The 27,951-nt window shown below is 38.0% G+C and overlaps 2 protein-coding genes and 1 long non-coding RNA gene across 7 annotated transcripts; 2 read left to right on the top strand and 1 right to left on the bottom strand.

The window, feature by feature from the left end:
- Positions 1 to 34: 34 nt before the first annotated feature.
- LOC121316265 (protein SOGA3) lies at positions 35 to 13,282 on the top strand. 2 transcript variants are annotated; one of them, XM_041251230.1, is made up of 6 exons: positions 35 to 852; positions 1,271 to 1,495; positions 2,982 to 3,140; positions 5,518 to 5,589; positions 11,282 to 12,457; positions 13,082 to 13,282. In XM_041251230.1, the coding sequence occupies exons 1-6, from the start codon at positions 118 to 120 to the stop codon at positions 13,190 to 13,192; spliced, it is 2,478 nt and encodes an 825-aa protein (XP_041107164.1). In that variant the 5' UTR covers positions 35 to 117; the 3' UTR covers positions 13,193 to 13,282. The 2 variants fall into 2 exon arrangements, with proteins under 2 accessions (XP_041107164.1, XP_041107165.1); XM_041251231.1 differs by having other exon boundaries at positions 36 to 852; positions 11,282 to 12,448.
- Positions 6,498 to 16,961, bottom strand: LOC121316266. Its single transcript, XR_005950369.1, has 3 exons — positions 16,897 to 16,961; positions 16,542 to 16,678; positions 6,498 to 6,616 (listed from the first exon to the last, which is right to left on the bottom strand). It is a non-coding gene; the product is annotated as an uncharacterized LOC121316266 (long non-coding RNA).
- On the top strand, positions 13,192 to 27,951 carry soga3a (SOGA family member 3a). Of its 4 annotated transcripts, none has more exons than XM_041251228.1 (7): positions 13,192 to 13,377; positions 18,233 to 18,400; positions 20,636 to 20,887; positions 22,687 to 23,031; positions 23,229 to 23,314; positions 23,631 to 25,041; positions 26,654 to 27,948. In XM_041251228.1, the coding sequence occupies exons 1-7, from the start codon at positions 13,291 to 13,293 to the stop codon at positions 26,834 to 26,836; spliced, it is 2,532 nt and encodes an 843-aa protein (XP_041107162.1). In that variant the 5' UTR covers positions 13,192 to 13,290; the 3' UTR covers positions 26,837 to 27,948. The 4 variants fall into 4 exon arrangements, with proteins under 4 accessions (XP_041107162.1, XP_041107163.1, XP_041107161.1 ...); XM_041251229.1 differs by lacking the exon at positions 13,192 to 13,377 and adding an exon at positions 16,545 to 16,626 and having other exon boundaries at positions 26,654 to 27,947; XM_041251227.1 differs by lacking the exon at positions 13,192 to 13,377 and adding an exon at positions 17,137 to 17,763 and having other exon boundaries at positions 23,637 to 25,041; positions 26,654 to 27,951.

Consider the following 27,951-nt stretch of genomic DNA (forward strand, 5'->3'; position numbering starts at 1 on the left):
CGCACTGACATATTATCCATGTAATATTTAAATGGGATTTTAATGGAGTTGGTTTTGTTTCAGATGAGATACAGGGAAGGGGTGATTTGCAAATATTGAGTGTTCTCCCATGACACCATGAACCCTGCCGCAAGCGGCGCTGCTGATTCTCTGCAGCTAGACAATAGCAACAGAAAACAACAGCGGGCTTCGTCTCCAGCTAGATTCAGGGATGGGACCACGAGATTCGCCTCTAAAACCACACCATCTGCTAAAAGCAATGCACCCAAACAGGGCCTGAAACATACCCGCGGTTCTGTCCAGGGATTTGTAGTTAACAGCAAAGACAAACAGCTGACCAGCAGAGGTGTGGTCGCTGTTCATCCGGGTGGTGCTGAAGAAACTAACGCATCAAATAGGGACAGGGCGGAGGCAGGAAAGAAAAACGAGGACAGAAACAACCAAGTACCTGAAACCCGGAGCACTGATATAACATCTATAAAAGGGGATTATTATCGCGTCGTTTCTGACCAGCCCGGCAGCACGTCCAAATCGTCGAAAGGGAAACTGAAAAACCAACAGAAGGGCGGAGGCGAAGCGTCCAGCTGCAGCAAGCAGACTAGTAAGACTTCTGTAAGATGCGGGCCCGGGTTTGGGAAAGAAGGGTGTCTGCAGTCTGAATTTATCCAATTTCACATCAACAAAAGGCTAAAGAAATGTGGTAAAATGCACACCAAAACAACAAGTACCCAAGAAACAGACTCGCAATCGGAGGTGCCTGCTGAAGGGGTCAATATGGAGACTGTGACACAGCAAGATCAGAGCCTACAAAATGAAATAGAGAGATTAATAGAAGAAAATGAAGATCTCAAGGTATGGATTTATCATATGTTGTGTAAAGCGTATATTATTATTATTATTATTATTATTATTATTATTATTATTATTATTATTATTATTATTGTTGTTGTTGTTGTTGTTGTTGTTGTTGTTGTTGTTGTTAATTGTTGTTGCAGTTGTGACTTGGCAATGACAATGCACAAAAGCATACTGTATTTCTTATTAGGTGATTGGGTATTGGTTTTGATTTGATTTTGTTTGATTTGAAGCGAAGTTTATATTATGTTTTTTTTATTTATTTATTTATTTATTTTTACAATAATGAATGTGAACGTTTTATTTGTTAAAACCTGTTTGTATTACTACGTTGGGAGGTATTTAGATCAATGCATATGCTTATATACTGTAGGCCGAAATAAACGTAGATACTTGTGTTTTCACCTTGACATAGAGAGACATTGACGAGATGCGGACAGAAATGGATGAGATGAGGGACAGTTTTTACGAAGAAGATGCTTGCCAGCTGCAGGATATGCGTCGGGAGCTGGAGAGAGCCAACAAAAACTGTCGAATATTGCAGTACCGCCTGCGGAAGGCAGAGAGAAAGAGGCTGAGATACGCTGAGACAGGAGAGATCGACACCGAGCTGGTGAGAAGTCTGGAGCAAGACCTCAAGGTAAAGTCGACCTACAAACGCAATATGTGGTCTAATTTGCAAACACTTGTTTTTTTGTTTTGTTTTACAAAAACCTTAAGATTTGGAATTAAGCAAAAGAGAGAGAAATATTGTATTGGCCTTGTGTTTAGAGAAAAGGAGAGAAAGCGGAAACTATGAAGATTAGTATTTAAAACGTTTTGTAAGGGTCTGGCCTGGGTTGCTGAACTGGTTCTCCAAACCTGTCTAAAATATCTGTAAACACTATTAAAACACTCAAGATTTAGAGGCCTCTACCTAGGATAGAACTAAACTATGGTATTGCCATGACAACTCCATTGCTACATTTCTTACATTCTTACCTTAATTGACATTCAGTCTATCAACCTACCATCACATTATATAAAAAAGAAAAACAAACAGAACAACAAGAAACGTTTTTGTCAGGATGGATCCAGAAATCATACAGAATGATTTCATTGCAGATTTAGTGCCCTTATGTCGACTTTTTGTCTCCCATGAAACACTAAAAAAAAAAAAAAAAAGTGGTAGAAAACATTGACTTGACCCTATCAGCTTGGGTGTTAGGATCCCAAGTAGAAATGTGAACCAAAGGTTAGGGGAGGGTTAAAGATAGGGTAATACCATTTTAGTTTTCCACTTTGAACTCCATACCAAGATAAAGTCATATTTCTACTTGGCATACAAACAAATGTATTGTATACATTCAGTACAGTTTTAAAAGGTGTACTTTTCACCCCATCCCTTTTCATTCTGAATGTGTTTCCCATATACTTGTAGCAGTTAAATTAACAAACCTAATTGTCTCTTGTTGCTTGGATTTGTACAACTTACAGTAACAGTCAGCACATAATATGAAACGCCCTTTGTTTTAAACTGAAGCACAACAAGTTTTCTTTAAATAAAATGTTATTAACACAATAATACTGTAAACAGTATGAGTCAGAAAGTGTTTACACCAAAATGCCATTTGCACCATTTTTGATAGAAAAAAGCAAAATTGTTCATGTTACTTAAGTAGTAACAAACATCGTAGGCTTACTAAAATATGTTTTTATGTAAACTGCATTTTGATGTAAACGGTTTGATAAGTCTGGCCCTGTATATTTATGTCACATTCTGGTCATTGTTTATTAAGAAAATATTTCTTATGCTGTGATTGATAAAGTATTATTAGAAGGGTGATTTCCTCTGATGATATTTTTTTACTTAGGGTTTTTGTAAGGACAGGATAATATAATTAAATAAAACAGACTGTTTTGGTAATCTCTTGTCACAATTAGTGACTACGTGTAATTGTTGCCTTGTTAAAGTGCCAACCAGATTTTATATCAATACTTTAGTAGCAACAAATACTGCCAAAGACTTACTACTCACAGAAAAAAAAAATGTTATGCTTCTCAATGTGATCATAGCTTTCATAATTAAATGAATTAATTATCTTGTAATGCAAGTGTCTCAATGTAACAATGAATCGTTTTTCCAGGTGGCAAAAGACGTGTCAGTAAGACTTCATCACGAACTGGAGAACGTAGAGGAGAAGCGAGCAAAAACAGAGGAGGAGAACGAAAAGCTACGACAGCAGCTCATCGAGGTGGAGATCACCAAGCAAGCGCTGCAGAACGAACTGGAGAGAGCAAAAGAGGTAAGCAATTCACACCAGCTTTGTTGTGCCAAGATTTCAAATAAGCCACTTTTGGTGTCCCTTCTTTTGGCTGTTTAGTATGACTCTTTGGAATTCGCTAAATATATTAGACCTAGCTGTTTCCTTTCTGTGTTTAGGTTCAAACTAAAACACAGTTGTTTACTCTGGCCTTGATGTTTGGGGTTGTGGTCATGACAGAGGTATGGCCGTCTCCCCGCTCTTTATTTGATTTTATGGTTGCATGTTTCAGTGGTTTCCATCACGGCGTTGTTTTATTCTTTTTTATGGTTTTATTATATAGTCAATGTATGTATTTTGAGCTTTGAGTAGGAAGACAACAGCAGTTTGACGTTACATAAGGAAACAAAAACATACAGCATTATGGAATTGGAAAGATCATTACCACTGTGATTGGAGAGTGAGCAAATATGACAGTGTGGTAAAGCTATTAGTAAATTAGATAGTGTGAAATTGGGAACAAGGAAACACACCTCTAAACATCACTAGTTATAGGTACAAACACTGTTTTGAAAAGTGCACTTGCATTTTAATGAATCATAAGCTCCTCAGCTTGGCCCATCTTATTTAATTGGTCACAGCAGATATAATCTATTGGTGTGCTGTAAGGTGTACAGTGCTGCAAATAGGCTCCCTTGTTAATTTTACAGAAGAACAGTACTAGCTTCAGAGCCAGTATCAACGTGTTCAGTGCTCTGAATTCAGTGCACCTGTGTAATACTGGTAGGGGGCGGTGGGTACTTAAACATTTTTTGGTGCTTTGTCAGTTGCAACTATAACTCTTCTATAGTTTAAAATTAATAATATTATTTCAGGGTTCATGTGACAGGGTAGCGTTTCTAAAAATAGTAGTGCAGTTTGAAAATATAAAACAACAAACAAACATGCACAGCACAGCACATTACCTTCACCATAACTGATCCTCACTAACACCCGTGATTACCCTTTCTATAGACCTGTAGCTGGAGCCTCATTAACCATTAATCATTCCATTGAGACCCCAGCCACAGTCCCACGTGTTTTCTGGTAGGGAGGACTTTAACTCCCCTTCCTGCCAACCCACATATTACACCGGCAGCAGTGGTGTAGCTTAGGTTGACCATTGTTTCTCTTTTATTTTTTGGGTTTGGAGGACATCAGGAGCAAAAATGAAAGCCATTAAAATGTATTTCTGGCACTCCCACGGAGACGGTTTCAACACTGTTTGATGAATGATTTAAGTTTTCTAAATAGCACAAACTAAAGAAGAGACTCCAAGGCAAACAAAATGCACATATTAGAAATGTCAGAACTCTGGAAAAGCCCTCTCCCAAAATAATAAATAAACCGATGACCCCCCATCAAAATAGTTGTTATTCAGAACTGTAACAGGGGGTTTTGTTATCTGCTATGTAAATTGTGGGTGTCCGTTGAATGACCAGAGACAGAGGGATGCAATTGAAAACGGCACTCAGGCGTCTAGGTTTTTGTTGCAGGGGCGGACTTATTTCGGGACACCAGCACAGTTTCTGGAGGATTTATGATATAACTGGCATGGTTTATTCCCAAAACATGCTAGATTAGCAGCAACTCAAGTATCACCTAACTGTAAGTTCTTTGTACTGTGAAAATGTGCATCATACCAGGCCATCTTTTAAAAATAAACACTAAAGTTATACAGTCTATTATACAGACTATGATAATCCATAAAATCCATGTTGCAAGTATCCACTGCATAACAGCCATGCATTCAGCAAGCCAACAGCAACTATTCTGCATTGAGAATAACACAATGTTCATTTGTCACAATAATGGGACACCACTGACTCAGTGGAATTGCTGGCACACACAATAAACGCATGTTGGTTTTTTTTAAAACACAAAAGCAGTGATATATATATAGCACTGCTTTTGTGTTTTAAAAAACCCAACATGCGTTTATATTTGAAGAAGGTTTAATCATTTATTCAACTTTGTCTTGTGAATTTCAAAATATTAACGCGTACTCCCCAAGCTTTCTATCCTTACAGTCCAACCAGGGGTACTTAATTCTTCCCACTTTTTCTGGTTCTAAATATCAGAGATCAGAGTTGAAATCTTGGTTGTGCGAGGCAGCTGGTCTCCGCTGGGGACTCTGTGGGGTACTTTGGTGCTCCCGGGGTTGGGGAGGCGGGGTCTGGCTTAGCCTTAATTCAAAGTACACAAAACCTAGCCAGAGGTAATACAAACAAAAAAAAACTGTATTAAGTCTTGCCTTGTTGATGTACCAGTTCACTAGCTTTAAATACAATTATAACATCTTGGCTGTATTGAATTAGTCAAGTTAGTGAGATGTATTTTTAAATTCTACTAATATATATTTTCTTATTATTATTTTTAGTTATCACTAAAAAGAAGAGGAAGCAAGGATTTGCAGAAGTCTGAGAAAAGGACTCCTCAAACACCAACAGAGGTAAGGGAATCTGTTTGTTTTAGAAGGTTGTGGTATAAGTGAGGGATAAACAACTCAACGTTTCAACACCGATTCAACACTTTCAGTTGTTTATGCCACTGAAAACATTTCTTCCTAATTCATACTTGTTTGATAATGAGATTCAATTGATTGTTGATGTGGTAATTGGATTTGTTTTTTGCTCTTTTGTTATGCTTAGTTCAAACAGTTAACACGTTTATCTCATAGTACGGGAATGTTGTCATGAGTTCCTCAGAGTTTGAGTTTGAAATCCCACTTACACAGACAAAAGTGTCTGTTGTAAGTGAAGATAGTAGGGAGGACTATGTTTTAGCCATGAAAGTGGTATTAGAAAAAAAATAATGCAAAAAACAAAATAATGTGAACCAGGAACAGAGAGTTAAGTTATTGATGAAGACCTAAATGTCATTGCTAGCAATCTGTATTTGAGAATTACTCAGACAAAATGGGCTTGTTTAAACACTGGCTAAAGAGTAAATAGCGGGGTTCCGAAAAATATAACGTTACACATCCCCGCTTGTTGCTACAACTGTTTAAATAGCATACCTGTAAATTGAATTTTTATTTTTAACATCCTGACCAATTTTTACACTTATAACTTTAAAGTCTGTTTTAAATCTGTTTTAAAAATGGCAGCTCTAGTGCATCTATAGTGTCAGGATTTTTGCCCACATTGTCAAACAGGTAACACAGCAATAGGGGCTCCCAAGTGGTGTATCTGGTAAAGTCACTCTGAGTAAAGTGCAGGATGCGCCCAATAGCCTGGAGGTCGCTGGTTCATCCAGGCTATTCTATTGCCGACCATAACGGAAGCTCCCAGGGGGCGGTGCACAATTGGTTAAGCGCAGCTTGGGGGAGGGGGGGCCTAGGTCGGCCAGGGTGTCCTCGGCTTACAACACACCAGCATTCCCTGTAGTCTGGCTGGGGACCTGCGGGCTTGCCTGTAAGCTTCCCAGATCTGTGGTGTCCTCCGACTTTGTACCTCTGAGAAGGCTGCATGGTGAGTCTGCAGTGTGAAAAAAAAAACAGACGGCTGACTGTACACACTTCAGAGGACAGCGTGTGTTTGTCTTCGCCGCTCCCGAGTCAGTGCGGGTGTGGTAGTGGTGAGCTGAGCCTAAAAAAACTATTGGATATGCTAAATTGGGAGAAAATAATAAATTACCGATTACTAAATAATAATAATAATAATAATAATAATAATAATAATAATAATAATAATAATAATAATAAACACAGCAGTAATGAACCATGATGTGGTACAGAACAGAAAAGCCAGAGCACTTGTTATGTTTTATTTTTTTTTAAATCGCTGTTCCTGCAGTGACTTAGAGCAGGGGTTCCCAAACTGTGGTTCACGGCCCAAAGGTGGACCACGACACAGTCCCAGGTGGGTCGCGGGAGCAATGACATTCTATCTACTTTTCTCTATTAATAGTGAAAAGCAGGCGCCAGAGACATCGGTATCTGTATAAGGATAAAGTGTAGCAAGGCAGTATTGGCGGACTGTCAATCAAAGAACAAATTCACAAATCAGAGCGAACAGGTTGCCTACCTGCTGGCGGGATGTAGAGTGAGAGCTCTGACAATAGGGCAGTGTTAAGGTCATGTGATCGCTCTGCTGGCAGATGTAAAAAGTGTATTCAGTATTAATAAAATTACAATATTTTGAATCTGCAAGCAAAGAATACACTTTGCAAAGTGTAAAGAACAAAAGAAGGCAGCTTAAAAATTAAATTGATGCCTATGATGGATACGTTTTTGTGACTAATTAGCTATTAGCATTTAAAATATGGAGTACTTTGATGTATGTTTCAATATTAACTGAATCAAGTTATTAATCAAACTGATAAATCTTGTTACATACCAGTAACTGATTTATTAAAATGTTTGGATACACTGCTATTTTATTGATTACTGTCTAAGTTCACAGTTGTCTTAAAATAACGCTAGAATATGTTTAGTTATAAACAGTTATAATATTAATAATAATAATAATAAATAATAATAATAATAATAATAATAATAATGAAAAAGTAACTTATGCAAGGCTCTCATATCCCTCAGTATTGTGTGCATTCGTCTAGGATTTAAGAGTTATGTTTTTGTGCACGTTCTACTGGTTTTACTCAAAGGTGATTCCTGTTCAGGCATTTATGAATGGAAATTATAAGAGACACGTACTATTTATTGTTAGATAACCAACAAAAATAACTACATTTCTAAAAATGTTCAATTATACAAAGGTGCCTAATTTAAAGGTTTGATAAAAACGTCTGTTTAGTTTTTGCAATTTATTTTATTTACTAAAATTGAAAGTATTTCAAAATGTTTTGTTTTCACTCAGTGCATAGTCTATGTGATTTCCATCTTTCACAATGTTTATTCAGGTGAATAAAGGACAATTTAGATTAGGTTTATTCATTGCTCTAAACATATAATACAATGTTTTTAATTTGACATTTTTCCAAGGAATGCTAATAGTGGGCCGCAGTGCCTAATTCAGCTGAACAGGTGGGCCTCAGGTAAAAAAGTTTGGGAACCCCTGACTTAGAGGACAGATCTGAAACGCCAATGCACTAGAGCAGCCATTTTGAAAAAAAAAGAGCTTTGACAGACTTTAAAGTTATAAGTGTAAAAAGTTGTCACGATGTTAACAATAAAAATACAATTTACAGGTATGTTATTTAAACAGTTGTAGCAACACGTGGTGACGTATAACGCTATATTTTGCAACCCTGCTACTTACAGAAGAAATGCAAAAGCTATTTGAAATGTGAAATGCGAGACTGAAATCGCAAGCCCTTTTCCAAGTGTTACGTTTGAAATGTGTAATACAGTCAGTGCCGTTTTATCGGAACGCCTCGAGAGAAGTAAAAATATCCCAAATAAGCGGCTGTCCGAATTAAACGAGAGGCATTTGAGACGGTGAAAAGAAAAATAATCAAATCACATCACATCACTTTATGATTAAATGTTAAATACATCAATCCACACATTGTTTTTTTTTAATTACAAAACAAAATGAATCATTTTTTTTTTATTTCTACATAAAAATGAAAAAGAATAAAATCCTATCTTATCACAAGGTGAGGCACCTGTGATGATGGCACACAGACTTTCTTTGCCACAGCAGCCCGAGAAACCACAGAAGACTCCAGCAGCTCCTTCAGGAATTCAACTTGGTTTACTCAATTTACACAAGTCACAGTGTAATCACGTACTCACTGCACTGCGCTACGCGAACCTGCCTTGCTCTGAAAAGAGATCTCCATTCATCATTTGAAAATACTGTATCCCAATTAAACAAAGTGACACCCCAATTAAACAACATAAACAGCATTGGGAAGAACCGTCTCCCAGAGTTGTATCCCATTTACGCAGAAAGCCTGATTATCAGTATACTGATTAGGTGGCGCTGATTGTACTATAGTTAACTAATTGTTGAAATGATTGTTGCTTAATAAAATTATGAATTGTTCTGGCTGGTTTAATTGACGAGTCAACAGTTTTCTGTGGATTCGTTAATCAACAGTATATCTGCCCCGCGCTCCCCTTCTCTTCAAAGTCATACAGCCACTTTTACTTGAATATTTGTAGAATTTATCAATCAAAAGATCAAAGGGTGACATCACAGAAATGTTTTAAGGTGATTTAAGTAATGTATTAAATTCACCGAATTGTAATCACAATGCAATCATTTGACATTTAGGATAGTATAATCATTGGCATGAAATTGACTATGCATTTGCATAGGGCACCCTATGTGATCTTTAGTGACAATGCAATATTTCTCCCATAAGAAGCAATGATAGCATATGAGGAGCAACAGTGGTATGGACCATTGGTAGAATGGTACCACAATGATATGAACCAATTCCAGTGCAATCCATTCAGTGCCATTACCCTTTGACTTTGACCAGAAACTGTAAAAAAAACACTGCCATGCTAAAAGTACTGTAGAATTGAAAATCCTATATGAATATTTTCGGTTTTAAGCGATAAAAAATGATTAAACACCCCTGCTACAAAAAAGAAATGAAATTGGTTATCTAATAAACACTAGAAAACACTGGAAATGGTTACTCAAATCACATTGACCCCTTTCCCAGTGAAAAAAATAAAAATAAAACACATTTACCTCATTCCTGACTTGCATTTCACATAGATTCGTTCTGAATATTTTAATCCCTCGCCAAACTGAGTGGCAGAAAATTCCAACATTTCCATTTAGAGGATTGTAACATGTTTGCAAGATTTCAAACTAGATGTTCTTGCTTTATAGATGTAAAGACCTTTGGAATTTAAAACAGAATTGCACATTGTGGGGAGATGTAAATAAAATGCCTAAATACACAAACACCCCAGAAAAACATGCCTGTGAGCATAAGGATTTTGTTGTGGAAGACAGCAAAGGAAAGAAGGTAAAATTGAAGAGTGCAAGTACTGTTGAGTTACTATACATATTGTGACAGAAAAAAACAAAAGTAACTGAAAACAATCATTTCATACAGTATATAAAAATTGAAAGCCCCCCCAAAAAACGATTTACATATAACACGAAAACAGCTACAAAAAATAAATTTATAAAAACAGAAGCCCTAACTATAATGTTTGTACAGTTCCAGACATACAAACTTGGTTCCTGTTGCTTGTGAAGTCAAAATCTGTAAAGAGTCTGTCAGTGATGACAGCCATCAAAAATAGCCCCATTCTCTGTTTTCTCCAACAACAAATGATGGTTTGATTTGTATACAGTTTTGCACAAACTTATATGAAATTGGTTCCCCCTAATTTTAAAGACAGTCCTTCAAGCAGGTTGCGCCCGCAATCATTGGAACAGTGCAGAAGCTGTGATGATTCTAACAGTGCAAGATAACTGGTACAGATGCTGGAAAACATGATTCTAGTGGATTCTGTGTCCATTGCAGATGCAAAGAGTAGATGATGATCGTGAGAATTAAGCAGAAAATTCCAGTGCCTCTGTAAAGCTGATTAGAGGACAGCTTAAGTGCTCTTGAGTTGTTAATTATATATTTTATAATGCAGAAAGCAAACTAGGTAGAGCTTGGTTTGCAGTTTTTGCTGCAGCATTTTGAACTGATTGCCAACCCGCTGTCTGTGAATAGCAGCCTTGGCAACACTGTTATGTTTTCTATTCGTCCAAATATTCATTCAATTGGCTATGCTTACAGGCTGTGCTGGGTCATGTGCAACCCTGGTGACCTTTCAGGAAGCTTGGGAATACTTTCTCAGGGAATGCCATAGTGTTGGTGTGGCAGCAGCAATTAACTTGTAGGATATTTGCTGGTATCAGGTTTCACATGTTGTTTAATGTGTTTAATATTAATTATATAATGCCACTAACTATATATTAACTGTTGTGCATATTAGCATGTACATATCATGTACAGTTGTTATATTTAGCTCGACTATCTTCATGCATCTGTCTGTCACACTTAGGTACATATATGGTGGATGTAGGTCATATTGAGATGCTTTTGTTATAATACTAATTTTGAATGACAGATTGCACTGATGTGAATTCTTACAGCTATATATTGTAAAATGCTGGTATTTGTAAAGTAAATGTATACAAATTCAAGTTCTATAAAAGAATCTGTGTCATATCTGGATTCCTTAATTGCACCTGTTTTTTCTTTCTCATAAGGATGACAATGAGGACTTGAAGTGTCAGCTTCAGTTTATCAAAGAGGAAGCTATACTAATGAGGAAGAAGATGGCAAAAATCGACAAAGAGAAAGATCGGCTGGAGCAAGAGCTGCAGAAGTATCGCTCATTCTACGGTGATCTTGACAGCCCTTTACCAAAAGGTGAGGCTGGAGGGCCCCCCACCACCAGAGAGGCAGAACTGAAGCTGCGCCTGAGATTGGTGGAGGAAGAAGCCAACATCCTGGGCCGGAAGATCGTGGAGCTGGAAGTGGAGAACAGGGGATTGAAGGCTGAACTCGACGACCTCCGTGGTGAAGAGCATGCCGGTGCCTCTGGCTCGTCCTTCAGGGAACAGAGCGAGTCGATCTCGGAGCTAAGGCAACAGCTGCAGCTAGTGGAGGATGAAGCAGAGCTGTTGAGGAGGAACTTGGCCGACATGGAGGACCAGAATAAGAAAATAACCAATGAGGTCAACAAGTATAAGTTCAAGGCCGGGACGCACGAGAGTTCCAGGCACAGTGACAGTGCCAAGACAGAGGCCCTCCAGGAGGAGCTGAAGGCAGCTAGAATGCAGATCAACGAACTCAGCGGTAAAGTCATGCAGCTGCAGTACGAGAACAGGGTCCTGATGTCCAACATGCAACGCTATGACTTGGCCTCGCACCTGGGGATCCGCGGGAGCCCCCGGGACAGTGATGCAGAGAGCGATCCCGGAAAAAGGGAAAGTGACGATGATTCACGCCCCCCTCACAGGAAACGAGAGGGGCCCATTGGCGGGGAGAGCGATTCTGAAGAGGTGCGCAACATCCGCTGCTTGACCCCTACTAGGTCCCTTTACTCAGCCGAGGGGCGTTTTTTACCCAAAAACTTCAAAGACCGACAACAGATGATTGACATCCGCATGGAAGCAGAGCGGCTCAGCAGGACTATAGACCGGTTGATTTCTGACACCAGCACCATCATAAGCGAGGCCAGGATTTACGTGGCCAATGGTGACTTCTTTGGAAGAATGGATGAAGAAGATGACGGCAGCCGGATACGAGAGCAGGAGCTGCTCTACAGAATCAATGCCCAGATGAAGTCCTTTCGGAAGGAGCTTCAGACTTTCATAGACAGACTAGAGGTCCCCAAGTCTGACGAAAGGGGAGCTGAAGAACCAATGTCTGTAAGTCAGGTAAAAGTATGTGCATTACGCATGGGAAAAGTGTAACAAAGACTCAATCAGTTCACTTTTCACTGACGGTGTTGCTGCTCCAAGACTTATTTAGAGTGGAGGCAGCACAACTGCCTTAAAAAGGTAATTCCGAAGCACTTGTCACAGAATTGTTAGACAACAACAATCTCCATCACAAGTATAACAACTTAGACCTGTAGGTTCTGATACTGCACCCAGTAGTTAACCCTTCACTAAATTCAACGCCTAAGTCAGGACTAGATATAAAAGATTGGTGGATGGATATATTGTCTTGCTTATTTTGTTTTCACTGTAGCTTCAAACAGTGGTATGGATAGAATTTAGAAATAACTTATCAACAAATGTTTTGAACACATATTCTTGGATTCTAAGATCCCACAAACTCCTCCCTAAAAATACGTGTGGTTATAACTGTTCTAGCAGCCAATTAAAATACAGATGCAGTGGCTGATGGGTCTATTTAAAACCGATCAAATGAAGAAAAAAAAACAGACACTGTGCAATCTATACGTTTAAATGTAAATGTATACAATTCTAATGTTGTTCTTTAATTTATTCCCCCTTTTTTATCATTATTTTCTGTTTTGCATTTTTCCTACCCAGATGTTTCAACCTATTATTTTACTTATTCTCATTCTTGTCTTGTTTTCATCCCTTTCCTATGCCACCATTTTTAAATTGGTCTTTCTGTTTACACTTTTCTTTGTACTTTAAATCCCACCCCCATTAGTGTAGTGTTATTTTTCGTTTGTTTATTTATTTTAAACATCCCCACTAAGGTTACACGAAGTACAGGAAATTAATTTTTTTGCATGGGCCACGATTCTACGTCAGATTACATCCTTAAGAAAAACACTGGAGACAACAAACTTTACAAGGATGACAGTCAACATTTACAGGTATGTGGTATTAAACAACCTGGCATCTAACAATGATGTTAATATATACCTTACAGTTAATTGCGACAAAATCTCAGTCATTTACAGTACCCTGGTATTCCAAACTGACCTATAGGCGATCACAATGAAATGCATGCTGGTACCAGCTGTAGAAACCGAAAGCAACAGCAATGAAGTGCATGCTGGTTGTGTAATTGCTTACTTGACAAGACTTATTAATTCACATTTCACGGTTGATTACCAGCAAGCAAAAATCTGTAATAAAAGAGATTGGAGGTTCTGGACCAGTTTGCTAGCAGTCCAAATCTATCAATCATTCTTGAATAAAATGTTATAATACTTTTCACATTTTATTAAATGTAACTTTATCGTTGATAAAGAGCAGGTGCTTATTGGAAGTGTTTGACAGCTGCTAGCCAATGATAGTCTAGTTGATCCATTGCATAGCTGTCTCTTTATGCTTTCCTTATTGTTTTCAATACAGAAACCTACATGTTATCTCTTCATTAAACATTGCTACCAAACCTGTCTATGCTATAACCAAACCTGTCTATGCTATTTAAAGCATACATCTGTCACATCAGACTTTTCCCAGTAAATATTTTGTTTGTTGAAGTTACAGAAGTAGTAAGCAAAAACATTAGCATAATTATGAGAAATGGCCTTTATAAATCAGTTTCAAAGAGTCTGTGTTTTAGAAATCTACTTTCAGAAGAGTCTGGCACTAGTTCTTATTTTACGCTTTCATAAAACTAGCAAACACTGGTGGTGCCTTTAAAAAAAAAAAGAAAAGAAACTAATTGAAGAATTGAACTTGTGCCAAGCCTAAGGAGGAACTTGAACTGCAGTTATGTTTGTGGTTTTGTTCTTCAGCCAGAATCTCAGGGGAGTGAATAGGTAGTCTAATGAAAGTCTTTAGTTTCTCAGAAAATGGCTGCTGCCGAGCAACTGGAAGAAGAAAAGCTATTAAAAGTTAACCAATACAAATTCACAAGACCTTTCAAAGAACGTTTTTGTCCCCTGCCAGTTTTCATATAACATACACGAACAATGACAATAAAATGAGAACTGACGGTATATCTGTTATATCCTAATTCTGTGTCATCTTCTAATAATGTTTTTGCAGATTATAATGTTTTTGCTGTTGGTTTACCATGCTTTCTATGCTTAACTAAATGTTCTAAATGTACCGTGGTATACTGCAGTAAACCTTTTATAGTGCTTTCATACATTTAAATTAGCATGGTAATACTTCATAGTAATCCTTCATAGTGATACTTCATAGCAGTAGTTTATAGCAATAGTTTATAGCAATACTTCACAGTGATACTTCATAGTAATACACCACGCAGAACACATGAACTATAATAACTTTTAGTAACTTTTCAGATGTTCTAAAAGTAGAATTTCTGAAGTGAGTTGGTTCGAAAACTCATGACCTGGGATATGCAGCTCTGTAAATTATCTACTGTATATAACCGACATTTTCAGTTTACTAACACAGTTGCCTCAGTTTGCAAACGGGTGCAGGAAATGCAGCTGCACGCCCCTAGTGGTAATTTCTAAAACCACCCCAAAATCAGACTTAGAAGTATTTTCAGAAGCCTGTACGTTTGTTAGTAAGCTTGGTAAATACTGACACAGTAGCTGCATGGTTACAGCTGCTGTTTTGCAGAATCAACACGTCGTTTTCTAGTAAAAAGAATGCTGGTTCACCTACAGTAAAACATTGTGGATATAAACAAACAGAACAGCCAACACTGTCCGCTGCCTAGAGTGTAACCAGACACCAAAGAATCATAATTGAGTGTAAAATGTAACTTGACAGCTAGTGTAAGCGGTGAAAGCTACTGGAGGAACTTTGTGTATGTCTGACTTGTAAAATATTATTGTAACGTTAATAAACATTAACAGAAGACCTGTAGTTCGTCTCAACTCGATTGTTGGCATTCTCTGCATCCCTGGCCAACCAAAACCGACTCCGCTTCAGAACGCCTCACTGTAAAATTGTACAAACACTACAAAGCCGTACATTAACGAACGCAGTGCTGAGTAATGCTGGGTGTGCAGTGGTAGAATTTGAAAAAGCACACCACCCCAATGGTTCGTGATGTTCAGAAAGCGAGTAGAAACAAAACAAAAACAAATATTTATTATTACAAACACGTCTGTGTTGCTACTTGGAAAACAACACGATGGGTCTACTGTTTAAAAAGCAATTGCTGTTTTTAATTATCAATGTTATGTTTAATTGTTTAATATACCTGAATATATAGGCTATTAATTATACATTCTTTTTTTTTTCTTGCCTTCGCTCATATTCCTAGTTTATAAAGGCATGCTTCCACGCTAGAATTTGTATTGCATAATTAGGTAAGTACTTCGTATTATTATTGATTTTCATCATTATCGTTCATATTTTGTGTCCATTAATTTTAATAGATGTACAAATGTCCTTTCAGTCTGCATGTTTTTGGATACTGTATGTTCGTGTCATCAAATACATGGTAGTTTAAGAATGATTTATTAAATAGTGTAACCCGTTAGCTTAAAGGCAATGTGTTGTTTCTGGTTATTTCGAGAATGTTAACACGCTGAGCTAACCAACGCGTTCTACTGTAGATTAGATCATACTGTTGTTATGTATGTACTTTTAATAGTGCCCGCTTGCATTCAGTAATGACAAAAACAATATCAAAAATCGCATTTCTAATTAGAAATGATTTAGTTGTTTCGACTAGTAGTACTACTAGTTAACAGTTAAGAAATAAGATCGTTCCTCCTTTATCCACTTTTGGTGTTGCAGTTTTTGAGGTGCCAAAATAGCCGTAGTAACAGTCCTATTTTGATTATGTAAATATAACCGAGACTTTGTGACTGGGATTCCGCGCCACAGAAATGAAAAACCGGAATGCATTTGACATTATGACGCTCAATCCAAACCCCTGTGGCGTGCTCAATAATACTTCGCTCCAATATAACGCCAAAAAAATATCCTGGAAGCGTAGTTGTTTACCCGATAGAATTACAGAACGGGTGGGAGGGAGGATTTAAATCCAACCTCTGGGTGTTAGCGTCAGATCGTAGCCAGCGCCGAGAGGATGCTAACCTAACTGTTTTTCAATATGCTGAAGTTCTTGAAGTTGCAAAGCTTCAAAACTCACATCACGTCGGCGCTTCACTCGTTTGATGACTGACTCTCTTCCCTCTGCAGGAGACGCTTTCAAGGATAAGTGCTGGATCCCACAGGTTAGCAGCGATACTTTCTTTACGGGTAATGACTACGATGCAATCAATTTACCTGGAAAATGTAACAAATTCAAATTTAAACCGGTTTTACTAAAAACATGCATATAAGTAAAATCGATGTTTTAAAATGTAGATTAATACTTGAGACAAAACAGACTACAGTTTATGTGTATGTAGCCATCACAGAGAACAGTTTGATTCCGTGGTATTTAACGCATACACCTGAGTTACTTTTTAGGGCGACGTGTTAAATTATAGACACATCAGTACCTCCATGTTTATTTACAACTCCTCTCAAGCGCTGAAAGTTAAGTGTGTGGATAAAGAAACACGAGGGACCGTTTCAGTAGGATAAAAATAATCTTCAAGTCTTACATCACCGTTGGTATTTTTGGAGCCTTGCATTCTCCTGGATAGGGGTAGTTGGAGGGTGTCATGTAATCAGTTTGTGATAGAATGGTTGGAGTCTCAGAGTCGTTTATTTACCCTTAAGAAATAAAATCGTTTGAGATGTATTAAAAGAGGACACGCGTTAGATGTGTTAAATATCACGCTTGCCACCAAAATTAAGATTGACCTTGGACACATGGAAAGAACAAATGCTTGTAGTGTCAATACGGCTGCAGGAGACCGAAGAAATGGCTGGTTTTGGGTGACGGCTGGAATTCAGAATTACACCTGGACGGATTCAATAATAATGATACAAAAATAGAAAGAAAAACGAAGCCTATTGTTATTTAATGTTTGTCAGTGGGTGTATAAAAAATGTGGAATGCATTTGGGAATGGATCAGGAGTGCACGGAGGCGGTGGTGGGTACGTAAGCAGGGCTCAGGGATGGGAGTTTGTGCCAAGGTCCCGTTTAGAGAAAGAACGGGGCAGGGGGCGAAGCTGTAGCCCGCGCAGTACGATTTCGTCCCCAGCTTCTGTGCCCCAGTTCGCTGAGGAGTTTAAACCCGTGCTGGAAGCGGCAGCGTCGGTGTCAGCAATCCCAGCACAAGATAGCAAGTACGAGCTCCAGTGCCAGCGTTCGCGGCTGAAGAAAAAGTTTGAAGAGCTGAAGAAACTCCATGGGCAGAAGAAAGATGAATGGATGAAGGAGAAAGAAGCACTTTTAAGACAAGTTGCTGAAATACAAGTAATTATATGAAAGGTTTAAAAGCGGAATTAATCACGGTATACAAATAGCATATATCTATATCTATCTATCTATCTATCTATCTATATATATATATATATATTTTATATATATATACATAACGAATGACCAAATTCTAATCAAACCTTAGGACCCTGGGATTTGTATTTGTTCCATTAACTGCACGCCACGAGTAGCAAGTAACTGTTTCAATTTTGCAGATATCGACTCGGGATTTTCGTTGCTGAGGTGTGGTGTATTGTATTTCATTGTTGTTACCTATTGTGAATGAATTATTAGCTACTTGTATATTTGAAATATAATATAAGTGAAATATTTTATTTTACCGATAATGTAACTTTTAAAAGTGATGTGGAAATTTTATTTGTGGTTTTTAATGGCATATATTATTATTATTATTATTATTATTATTATGCAAACAACTTCTTTTTATAAATTACATTTCAAGGAAGGAGAAAATAGAAGGATTTTTTTGGATTTGAAGTCTGTTTTGCAAGAGGTTCAGTCGGAGATTAAAAAGGAGGAGACAAGAAGGAGCGACTTACAGCAGCTGTACACAAGGGATCGTTGTGCCTGGGAGCTGGAAAGAGCAGAACTGAACTGTCGCATCGCACTGGTAAAAATGACTTACTTGTGGAAGTTACCTATGTTTTGTCTTTGTTTTTGCTATGGAAACTGTTTGTCAAGAAAATATGGATTGCCCTCAGTGTTGTTAGACTCACTATAGTTGTATACACCCATCACATACCTTCACAGTTTAAACATGATTATAGTTCAAAATATCCTCTTTTGAATCCAGGAGGCAGACATCGACAGCACTGTCCTCAGTTATATAGATTTGTATGAGCAGTAAACTAACCCAAGTGTGTCTACTAAAGCTGGTTTACATTTAATCCATTACCACCTACAGCCATCTTTCTGCAATAAAAATTCCTGGTTTCAAAGATCATCGGAAGGTTCTCTGCACTTTTCCTTCCCTCTTTGAATTCCATTCACATATTTGGCAATGTTTTTAAGTAAACAGTTAAACATGCATGCTTAAAGAAGAGTAACGCTTTGTTTCAGAACCAAGTTATCTGGGTCAATTGAGTTGCTTTATGGAAAACAGCAAATTAATTGCATGGATAGGAGTTAGTGCATTTGGCTGGAGGGGGAGTTATGGAAAATAACTCACATTTCAAATAGTTGTTGCTGGTAGACCCCCCCCCCCCCCCCCCCCCCCCCCCCACAGAATTGATAGTGGCCCCAGCAAATTAATATTAATGCCAATCTGTTTTTTTTTATTATCTGCAGCACCACTTCAAAAGAGATGGTTGTTCTCCTGAAGACATATTACCCTTCATACAAGGAATTGTAAATTGCAGAGAATAGCCACACCATCTATTATTAGTGCTAGGTCTGTGTAGACTCTCAGTTTCAGGGTTATCATGGAAACTTTGTTGCCTTTGACATTGAGGTTTACATGCGGTGGTTAAGGTGGAGGGGTTTTAAATATTTAATTTTTTAGGTTATATATTTTTAACTGTGCATAGAGTTCTTAAAGAAATGGTAAGCAAGGTTTAAAATCCATATTATAGAATATAAACCCCAACAACCCCCCCCCCCCCCAATACATATAAATTCATGTAGTTGATCCTTGACCTTTACGTATTGTAGACTGCAAATAGAACCAGTGGCAGTTCCAGTTTTATTTGACTAAGTTATGTTCTTTTTCTATGATGATGTGCCATCCCACACCCATTTAGTTTTAACATAACTGTGTTATTTCTTCTGTTTATAATTATTTTAAATAATTTTGGAGACCACGCAAACAAAAATTATGATGACTGTATCGGTAAAGGATGATGCGGTTGCCTCCTTTATATTACTATTGGGAAATTGACTTTAGCTCAGACATGAGTCAACGATTAAGTCGTGCATAGACACCAAATTAAGGGATTTGCAAGAATGTGTGATTAACACAACTACACAGCATTTGTCTGGGTGGTAAAAACTGACTGTTCCAGGGCTTGTGAATAAGAAAATTATAACTTTGAGTAATGTCATTTTTACACACTGTGTGAATGCAGAATAACACAATGTTTAATGTAAGCACTGCGAAAATGTTTAAAAAATAAGACAATCAAATGATAGCGAACTGGACATCAAGACACAATTGAGGAGTACAGTTTTTACATGTTTGTGTACTCAGTAGTAATAAACATAATGTAAAGGTGTATTATCTCCCCGAACTGTTGGGGGTGGGGGGTGGGGGGTATGCATTCCCCTTTGACATAAATTTAATATGAACAACTTTTTAAATTCAATATTTTTCAGTAGCCTTGGAGGGAAAATATTACATATTATTTCATCAGAACTAAAACATCCCTTTTTTAATCTGTGGTGTAAATTTTTTTATCCACAATCCAAGCATTTCAGTAAAAAAAAATTTCCCATGAGAGATTAATAGTCATTTAATTACTGGTATGCTCATAATAAAAGTGGTTGTTGTAACTGAAAGATAAGTCACCATTTTATGGTTACAGTGTAATGTATGATAGCTTTTTAAAGTGTGTGTGTGTGTGTGTGTGTGTGTGTGTGTGTGTGTGTGTGTGTGTGTGTGTGTGTGTGTGTGTGTGTGTGTGTGTGTGTGTGTGTTGTGTGTGTGTGTGTGTGTGTGTGTGTGTGTGTGGTGTGTGTGTGTGTGTGTGTGTGTGTGTGTGTGTGTGTGTGTGTGTGTGTGTGTGTGTGTGTGTGTGTGTGTGTGTGTGTGTGTGTGTGTGTGTGTGTGTGTGTGTGTATATAGGGTTTGTTTTTAAACGCACAATACTTCATAGTTTATTTTTCTTTTGTTTTCACTTCCTCACAAAAGCTGGAAGCAAAGGGAGGTAAACACCACTGTGAGAAAGCCAGCCCTGACCCGAAGGAAACGCTGAAGAGGGAACGCGAGGAGCAGAAGAGGCTGCTGGCGGACACACATACAGCGGCGATGGACTTCAGGAAGCAGCTGGAGAGCAGCGAGCGGGGCTGGGGGAGGGACAAGGGAGAGCTGCTGGAGAGGTTTGACATGGAAAGAAAGCAATGGGAAAGCCAGCTGAAAGACATGCAGAGGAAGATAGAAGAGGTACTGTCTGAGGCTTTTTTGTTTGTTTGTTTTTTTTTGTTTTTCTGCTTTAGAGAGAAAAAGGAGACAGAATTCTCTTAAAAAAATCTGATTTATGTTGCCACATTTCTGAAAAGGTTTCAATACAATTAGTAATTCCTGTTCTTAAATACAATAACTCTGCTGATAAATAATAAGTATGTATAAATGAGTAAGTACTTTACCAAGGTTTAATTGGGTAAATGTTAAGATTAAGGGTGTGGTTAGATCCAATTACTGGACTGGAAAGGGTGGCCTACGACAGGGAATGCTAAAACATGACTGTGCTTTTGTCAATTACCCGTGAGAGCATAAATTAGATTTTTGTCAAAATTAAGGTAAAGGTATGTAATGTGAAATGGGAGCTTGTCTTGTCCCTTCCATACACTGTGCAGCAGGCATTGGGAAGTATCGAACTGAAGGCAGACATTAATATGATAAAATGCTTGGAGAATATGACTAATTTTCTATGATTAGCAAATTACTAATGTACATAATGGTATTTTGTTATGTATTTTGAGTGAAGGAATGTATTTGCAGCAGAAAAATACAAATACAAGAACTAGAGCAAAGGCCAGCAAACAACGTCTTGAAAAAAGAAAACAAAAACAAACTGTACAAGAGGGAGCCGAGACATGTGTGTGCACTCTGTATATTTTATCCAAACGTCTGATGTTACATCTTTAGCTGCATTTGTACGCAAACCAGCTGAGAAGTATAATGAATGTGCAAATTGGGAGCCTTTTAAAGCTAAAACATTTGGAAATCGGTGTGTTCTACTGGTATGCATCAAACGCTTTAGTTGTAACGGTTAAATCAGATTTTTCAACTAGATTAAGAGAACAAAGTGCAGGATCATTAGGGGATTGTCAGCAAGAAGAGTTTATATCTTACTTTATAAACATGGGGAATTAACTTTTTAATGAAGCTGGTTGTGTTACTGAAAGGGTACAACCATGGATATTGCAATAGCTCTTGAACAATGTCCTTTGAAAATTATTTTTACAGTCCAGACGCAGGTTTTTTTCCTTTGCATAGAACACGCCAATCAAAAAAAAAACAAACTTCACAGCAAATACACTTGAGTAGCCTCTACAACAATAGATTTTTTTTTTTCCACTGTGGCAATTTGTAAGAACAGTGGCAGTAGCATTCAAATAAAATCTTGAACAAACCAGCACACTACATACACAGAACTACAGAAGAATATAGCAAACGGATACCAGTGAATTTGTTTTAGTACTAAATTAAGGATCATTTTGGGACACTGTATCCTTAATGCTCTCTCTGTGAAACGCAGACACACAAATAAATTCCTTATATTTCTGAGAGTTTTTGTTCCATTCATTTTAAAAAATGCAGGTTTACAGTATCATACATATCATATCATAGTTGGATGGGTGACTGCCCTTAACTTCCCAAACAGAATGCCTGCTCGGCCTTCATTCTTCCAGCCAGACGGCCATTGATGGTCTTTTGCTCACAAAAACACTCATTCGTAGATATTTACAAAACACTTTGGTATCTTTGTCTATTCTGAATCTGTGCTGATAGCCCCTTTCGTAAAACTAGCGAGTTACCTTCAACCACATTGTGTTAATGTTGCCAAGTATGATATACAGAATAGAAAACAAAATGTTTATGTACAGATATAGAAGGATAAAGGTTACACTTGTATCTTCTGTTCATTGGTCATACACATTCTTTTAAATGAAAAATAGCTTCACTACAGGTTGGAGAAAGAGATTAATTAGTATCCTGGGTTTTTTTTTTTTTTTCAGCTTTACCATGAAGTGACGGCAAGACGGGAGGGCAATGTGAGTGGGCAGGAGCATAGAACCTGTGATGAAGTATTGAGGGTTTATCTACGTTCCCCAGTTAAAGAGTCAACCTGTCTAAATGGCTCAACAGACCAGAAGCCTCCCTGCATCTCGGAGCCCGATGCGCCAGAGAGGGATGAGATTCCATATAAACAAGAAGGGATGAATATTTCAACACCTTGGGGACATGACCCAGCATTTGTGGATCATTTTAACAACAAGATTTTCCAAGACACTACAGGCTTCCATAATACTAATAGTGTGTGTGGGAGTGATAATCAGAAGCACACTAGCGCCCTTACTGCAGTAAGTATTTTGGAGCTTGCAGCTGGTTTCACAGACCATAATTAGCAATTGGACTGCATTACTTAAGGTAACATTAAGTTGAGCAAGACAGGTGATAGCCAGGGTCTGAGAAAGCAAGTTTTTAATGACAGGAGCTTATTTCCTGAGTTCTGACACTGGGAAGAGCTATAATACCACATGTCCTATGGGTTTCACAGGCATTGAAGGAAATTGAAAAAGTAAGTGAAGAACTGTGCAGCTACCAGGATGAAATCCGACAGAAATCTAATCTCTCTAACCACAGGTAATCTTTTTTACTTTCTATAGTTTACAAAAGTACTCTACTTATAAAAAAAAAAAAAAAAAAAAAGCAGTGTCCTATGAAGTATCAGACTATCAATTATGATTAGTAATTGAATGTTTGTACTTAAATGTGCCCAAATCTTGCAGGGAAATATAATTTTGTTTTATGATATAGAATTTCTGGTATTGTAAAACATTTTTTATTTTTATATTTAAAACATTTTAAATAACAGATTGAAGGGGTGATATATGTGTACTGTATAATTTGAAAATTACTTAACTATTTTTAAATGTTTTTTTTCCCTACATTTTGTTAGCAACAGAACTTATTCTGTATCTGTTTCGGGGGAATACGAGGAAGCGCAGAATAAAAAGAACAAAGCTGGGCTAAGATGTGAGCCTAACAATGAAATACCAGCATTCAACCCACAGTGGTCAGGTGACCTCAGAGTGACAGAGGAAGAGAACAACAGGATGAACTGGGCCTGCATGAACATGGACATGAGCGATGGCTTCGTTAACAGTGCAGACAGAGGAGCTAAGCCTCCGCTGATGAAGAAGGAGGCGCCACCAGTTCCTCCAAGGACTACGTCATGGTATCTGTCGAGCCCATTTACGCCACAAGCCGTGGACTATCCTGTGGCGGAGGTCAACAAACCATGGCAGCCGCAGGGTTCCTTTTCTAGCAGGAAATACAATAGCCCTTTGGTTTTGAGAACATTTGGGGCTCTGTTGCAGGAAAACGAAGGCAAAATATTCACAGATTCTGGTATCTTTACCAATGTAGTGCCTGCTGATTCCAAGTGCAATATTGGCTGCTGTCATAGTAGGTGGTCATGTGACATGAGTAAATTTGGCAGCAAATCACCGACCTACCAGCCTGTCCAGAAAAGATATTCAGACGTCAGTGTGCTGTCATTCGAGAAAGACGACAGCTCAGACTACAAGTCTCCCAAGCAGCCCAAGTTCCCATACGGTCCATTTCAAAGCACAGACAGTACAAGAGAATCTAACTCTTACTGCAGCTCAGCTGAAATCAGAGGTTCTATCTCAGGCACACCCTCTTTGTACTCTGAAACCAGCAGACCTAAGACGAATGAGACATTGACAATGAAAACTGCTGAATTCAATAGGACTTTGTTTCAGACAGACATGGGTGATGAAGTTAATGAGGACAGGCTAATTCTAGCAAAGCTCTGTGAAAATGCTAAATTTAGTGATTCAAATCCTAGCTGCACGTTTTCCTATACAATGGACAATGAAAAAGAATACTTTAATCCACAAAGAAAAGCCTCAGCTTTCTCAGAGTACATACCTAACCGACACAGAAATAGTACAGGACTGAATGCCCAGGGAGTATCAAAGGGAGGTTTGGTCTGGTTTGGCAGCGATAATGGTAATGACAAGCCTGTTACGAATGAACACCCCTTGAGACCAAGCCAATTAGCTTCTTGTCCTCTACCAAAAGATGCAAGATCCAATTACAGAGTTGTTGAAAAGATTTTGAGGGGTTATGAAAATTCAAGTTCTTCTCATCTGAATTCTAGCTGTGGCATGCGTCAGCAACAAAACCCAAGGCCTGGATTTGCACAAGACAACTCAGACAACCTCACTGAGTTTTTAGACGTGCTCCAAATAGAACACGAATCCCAGGCTAGTCAGAGACTGTCTCCAGCTCCCTGCAGGCAGCCCAGCATGCACAATGATGTATGGCTGGAAATACAAGAGGTTAGTGAAAATTCAGGTGTTATCGTTAGGATATGTAGGGCACACTTGATTTCATCATTATTTCATGTGCTGTGGAGACTTGTAAACCACTTGTCACACATACATTTGGCCCATGTGTCTACAAACATGTTAAAGGCTTGATAAGTACAGTATAGCTAAATCTAGTAAAATTGTATTCATTTTAGATATGTAGAGTTATATATGTTATTTTGGGGGACTATATAATACTGTAATCCTTTTTCATATGGGCATCTCTCACCCAGAATAATGCTTATGACATACACTTAAATCTTGCTGTTTGCTAAAGAGACACAGCATTGTATGCTGTCTACTGATTACAGCTCCATGGTCTGCTTTCATTATAGTGGTGCCACTGCATGCCACTGATATAACTGCTTAGAGCAGAGGTACTGGAATTATTAAAGCAGCAAGCTGGTGCACAGAAGGGTTTCAAAGAAACTTACACACATGTCAGTAATTAGTCATGTAGAAATGGGAAGTTTCTGTTTTTAAAATGGTCGTTTCCGACCAGGAGGAATATCCATACCTACTTGTAATGAAACCCTACTTTATGCAATGAATTTCATATTTAGCATGTCCCTGAAATACAGACTTGCATCTCTATAGTGGATAAAAAAAAAGACTGTTTCATAATCTTAGTAGCCAAAATTCTGTAATTCTGAGGAGCCATACTATTTATTTCTGTTCACATCTAGTTTTTATAATGCATTTCTGTGGCACGTTAATTACTTTATTCCAAATTTAGGAGTTGATTTAAACTAGTTTTGAAATAAATTTGTTCAGCAGAGGTCTTGGCTGTTCCCACCTCTAGTTCCAAGCAATCTCAAAAGCTGCCTTGTTGTTGATCATTTTCATTTGTTATAGCAGGTGTTGTTCTTTGCATATATATTGTGCCTCAAAGAGCAAGCTCCCATAAAACAAATGAGAATAAAAGATGATGTCTCAGACTGCCTTCAATATCAGTTGCTAGCCCTGTCTTGAGATAAACTTCTATGGTGTCATCAAGTGCATTCAGTATTGTTTTTCATGTAGAAACACAATGCGGCACATAACAAAAGGGACACTAATTAGTGAGGCCTTGAGTGGATGGATATGGACAGGAAGCACAGTAGTCTGTTTGTGTATGTGGAAGGCGAGTGAGGGTGGCTAAGTACTGTATATTTTAAGTACTACAGTGTGTTTGTTTGCATATGGTGTGAGGTCCCTGTGCAGATTGCCACAGATTCAAGCAATATTTGCATTAATAAGGAGTGTAGAAACCCAAGGAGCATCTTGGTAAGGGTCTTCTCCATCGTCTTCTTCTCATTTAAGAATCACTTTGTGTATCCCCTGTGGCTCAAACTCTCAAACCCTTGTTCTATCTTAGTACAGCAGATACACCAGAACGCAACCAATCACCTGTGGCCCCCAGTGAATGTAAGAAATAACACAGTGTTCTCTTGATTTTTCTTTCTGATAAATATGTTACACGCACTAGGGGCAGAGTGTTACGGGGGCCAGGAAAATGTTTTAAAAAAAACAAAAAAAAAAACATGCGATGACAAACAGAAAATTAGATGCAAAGTAATTCTACACCATCTTTGTCTCCTAGAATCACCCAGAAGCCTCAGCTCCTTTAGCTAGGAAGAGATTCTCACGACCCAGTCGGCCAGCAAACCAGCGACTCCCATCCCGCTGGGCCCGCAGACTCACTCCTGCCCCTCCAACAGCAAGCAGAGCTCCACAGAAACAGATATATGCCTATTCCTACTACTCAGAGGATGCAGTGCTCTGAGACTAGAGTCCTTAACAAGCAGAATAAAACCAGGAAGTATGCTTAGTTACCCTTTTAAACTAGTTTTTACCTTCTGTATATACTTGACATATTTATACTGAGCTTTTAAGTGCTTTACTTGTGTACGTGTATACAAAATGTTTTTGGTACGCTTTAGGTAAAAGAGACATTTATAAGCTTTGTTGAAGCATAGACAGTCTCCAGTGTTTCAATGGCCTTCTGTACTTCTGTGCTAACTTTAATCATGACAAACATTCTATTGCATTGTTTTTACTTAGCGTTTGTTTACCTATTTTAATATTTCAAAACATTGTTTCATGGTGACTTGCATGCTTATGTGTTTGTTAGTTGCATGTGTATGTAGTTATGAGAATATAAAACATAAGTAGGTCATCGTTGACAAACTATAGACCAGTATCGTAATTTTAATCAATCTTTAATCTCCATGTTAAATATCTTGGGTGGTTAATCAATATAACTTTAGATGTTCTACTTACTGACAGTGAAACATGTAATGAGAGTGATCTGTTTTATTGTTTGTGTTTTTTTTTCTGATAATAAAAAAAATTTAAAAAAAAGAACAGGTATTTACATGTCGAGGCTACTGCTTAACAACTCTAAAATGCTGAGTTTTCTTTAATAGTATCCTTAGCTTTTCACACTCAAAAAAAAATAAAAAATAAAAATTCACAACAGTACAGGGAAAAACATACTACAATTGCCCAGGGATACTACATCATATACTAGGACTCGAAACTTGCAGCCCTGCACCCAGTATTATTGAAGTTTGGAAAATCTGGCCCCTGGTAAGTCTTCTCTGAACTGGTCACACTTAATGTACCACATTATGAATAAGTCACATCCAAGACTATGGGTCAGTCAATAGGAGAAATAATCAAAAATGTCCTGGCTCCTGATAATTTAAATAATATACTTCCTGTAATTGAAGGTAGTTCATGGCTAGTGTTAAACTGTATGAATTGTTTCTATAATGCCTAACATTCCTCTTACTTCACTACCTAATAAGAAATTTAAGCCGTGCGAGGTTCTGATTTATGAATGGTGTGAACTGAGCACAGAAGTGCCTCGACCATGTTGGCAAAACTTCTCCGCAG

This window comes from Polyodon spathula, chromosome 5 (genome assembly GCF_017654505.1).
Source record: "Polyodon spathula isolate WHYD16114869_AA chromosome 5, ASM1765450v1, whole genome shotgun sequence".
Lineage (NCBI taxonomy): Eukaryota > Metazoa > Chordata > Actinopteri > Acipenseriformes > Polyodontidae > Polyodon > Polyodon spathula.

Coding starts and splice junctions, on each gene's coding strand:
- LOC121316265 (XM_041251230.1), top strand. CDS start 118: ATGAACCCTGCCGCAAGCGGCGCTGCTGATTCTCTGCAGCTAGACAAT. Junction 853..1,270: donor AAGAAAATGAAGATCTCAAG/GTATGGATTTAT, acceptor ACCTTGACATAG/AGAGACATTGACGAGATGCG. Junction 1,496..2,981: donor GTCTGGAGCAAGACCTCAAG/GTAAAGTCGACC, acceptor TCGTTTTTCCAG/GTGGCAAAAGACGTGTCAGT.
- soga3a (XM_041251226.1), top strand. CDS start 17,392: ATGTGGAATGCATTTGGGAATGGATCAGGAGTGCACGGAGGCGGTGGT. Junction 23,032..23,228: donor ACACTAGCGCCCTTACTGCA/GTAAGTATTTTG, acceptor TGGGTTTCACAG/GCATTGAAGGAAATTGAAAA. Junction 23,315..23,630: donor TCTAATCTCTCTAACCACAG/GTAATCTTTTTT, acceptor ACATTTTGTTAG/CAACAGAACTTATTCTGTAT.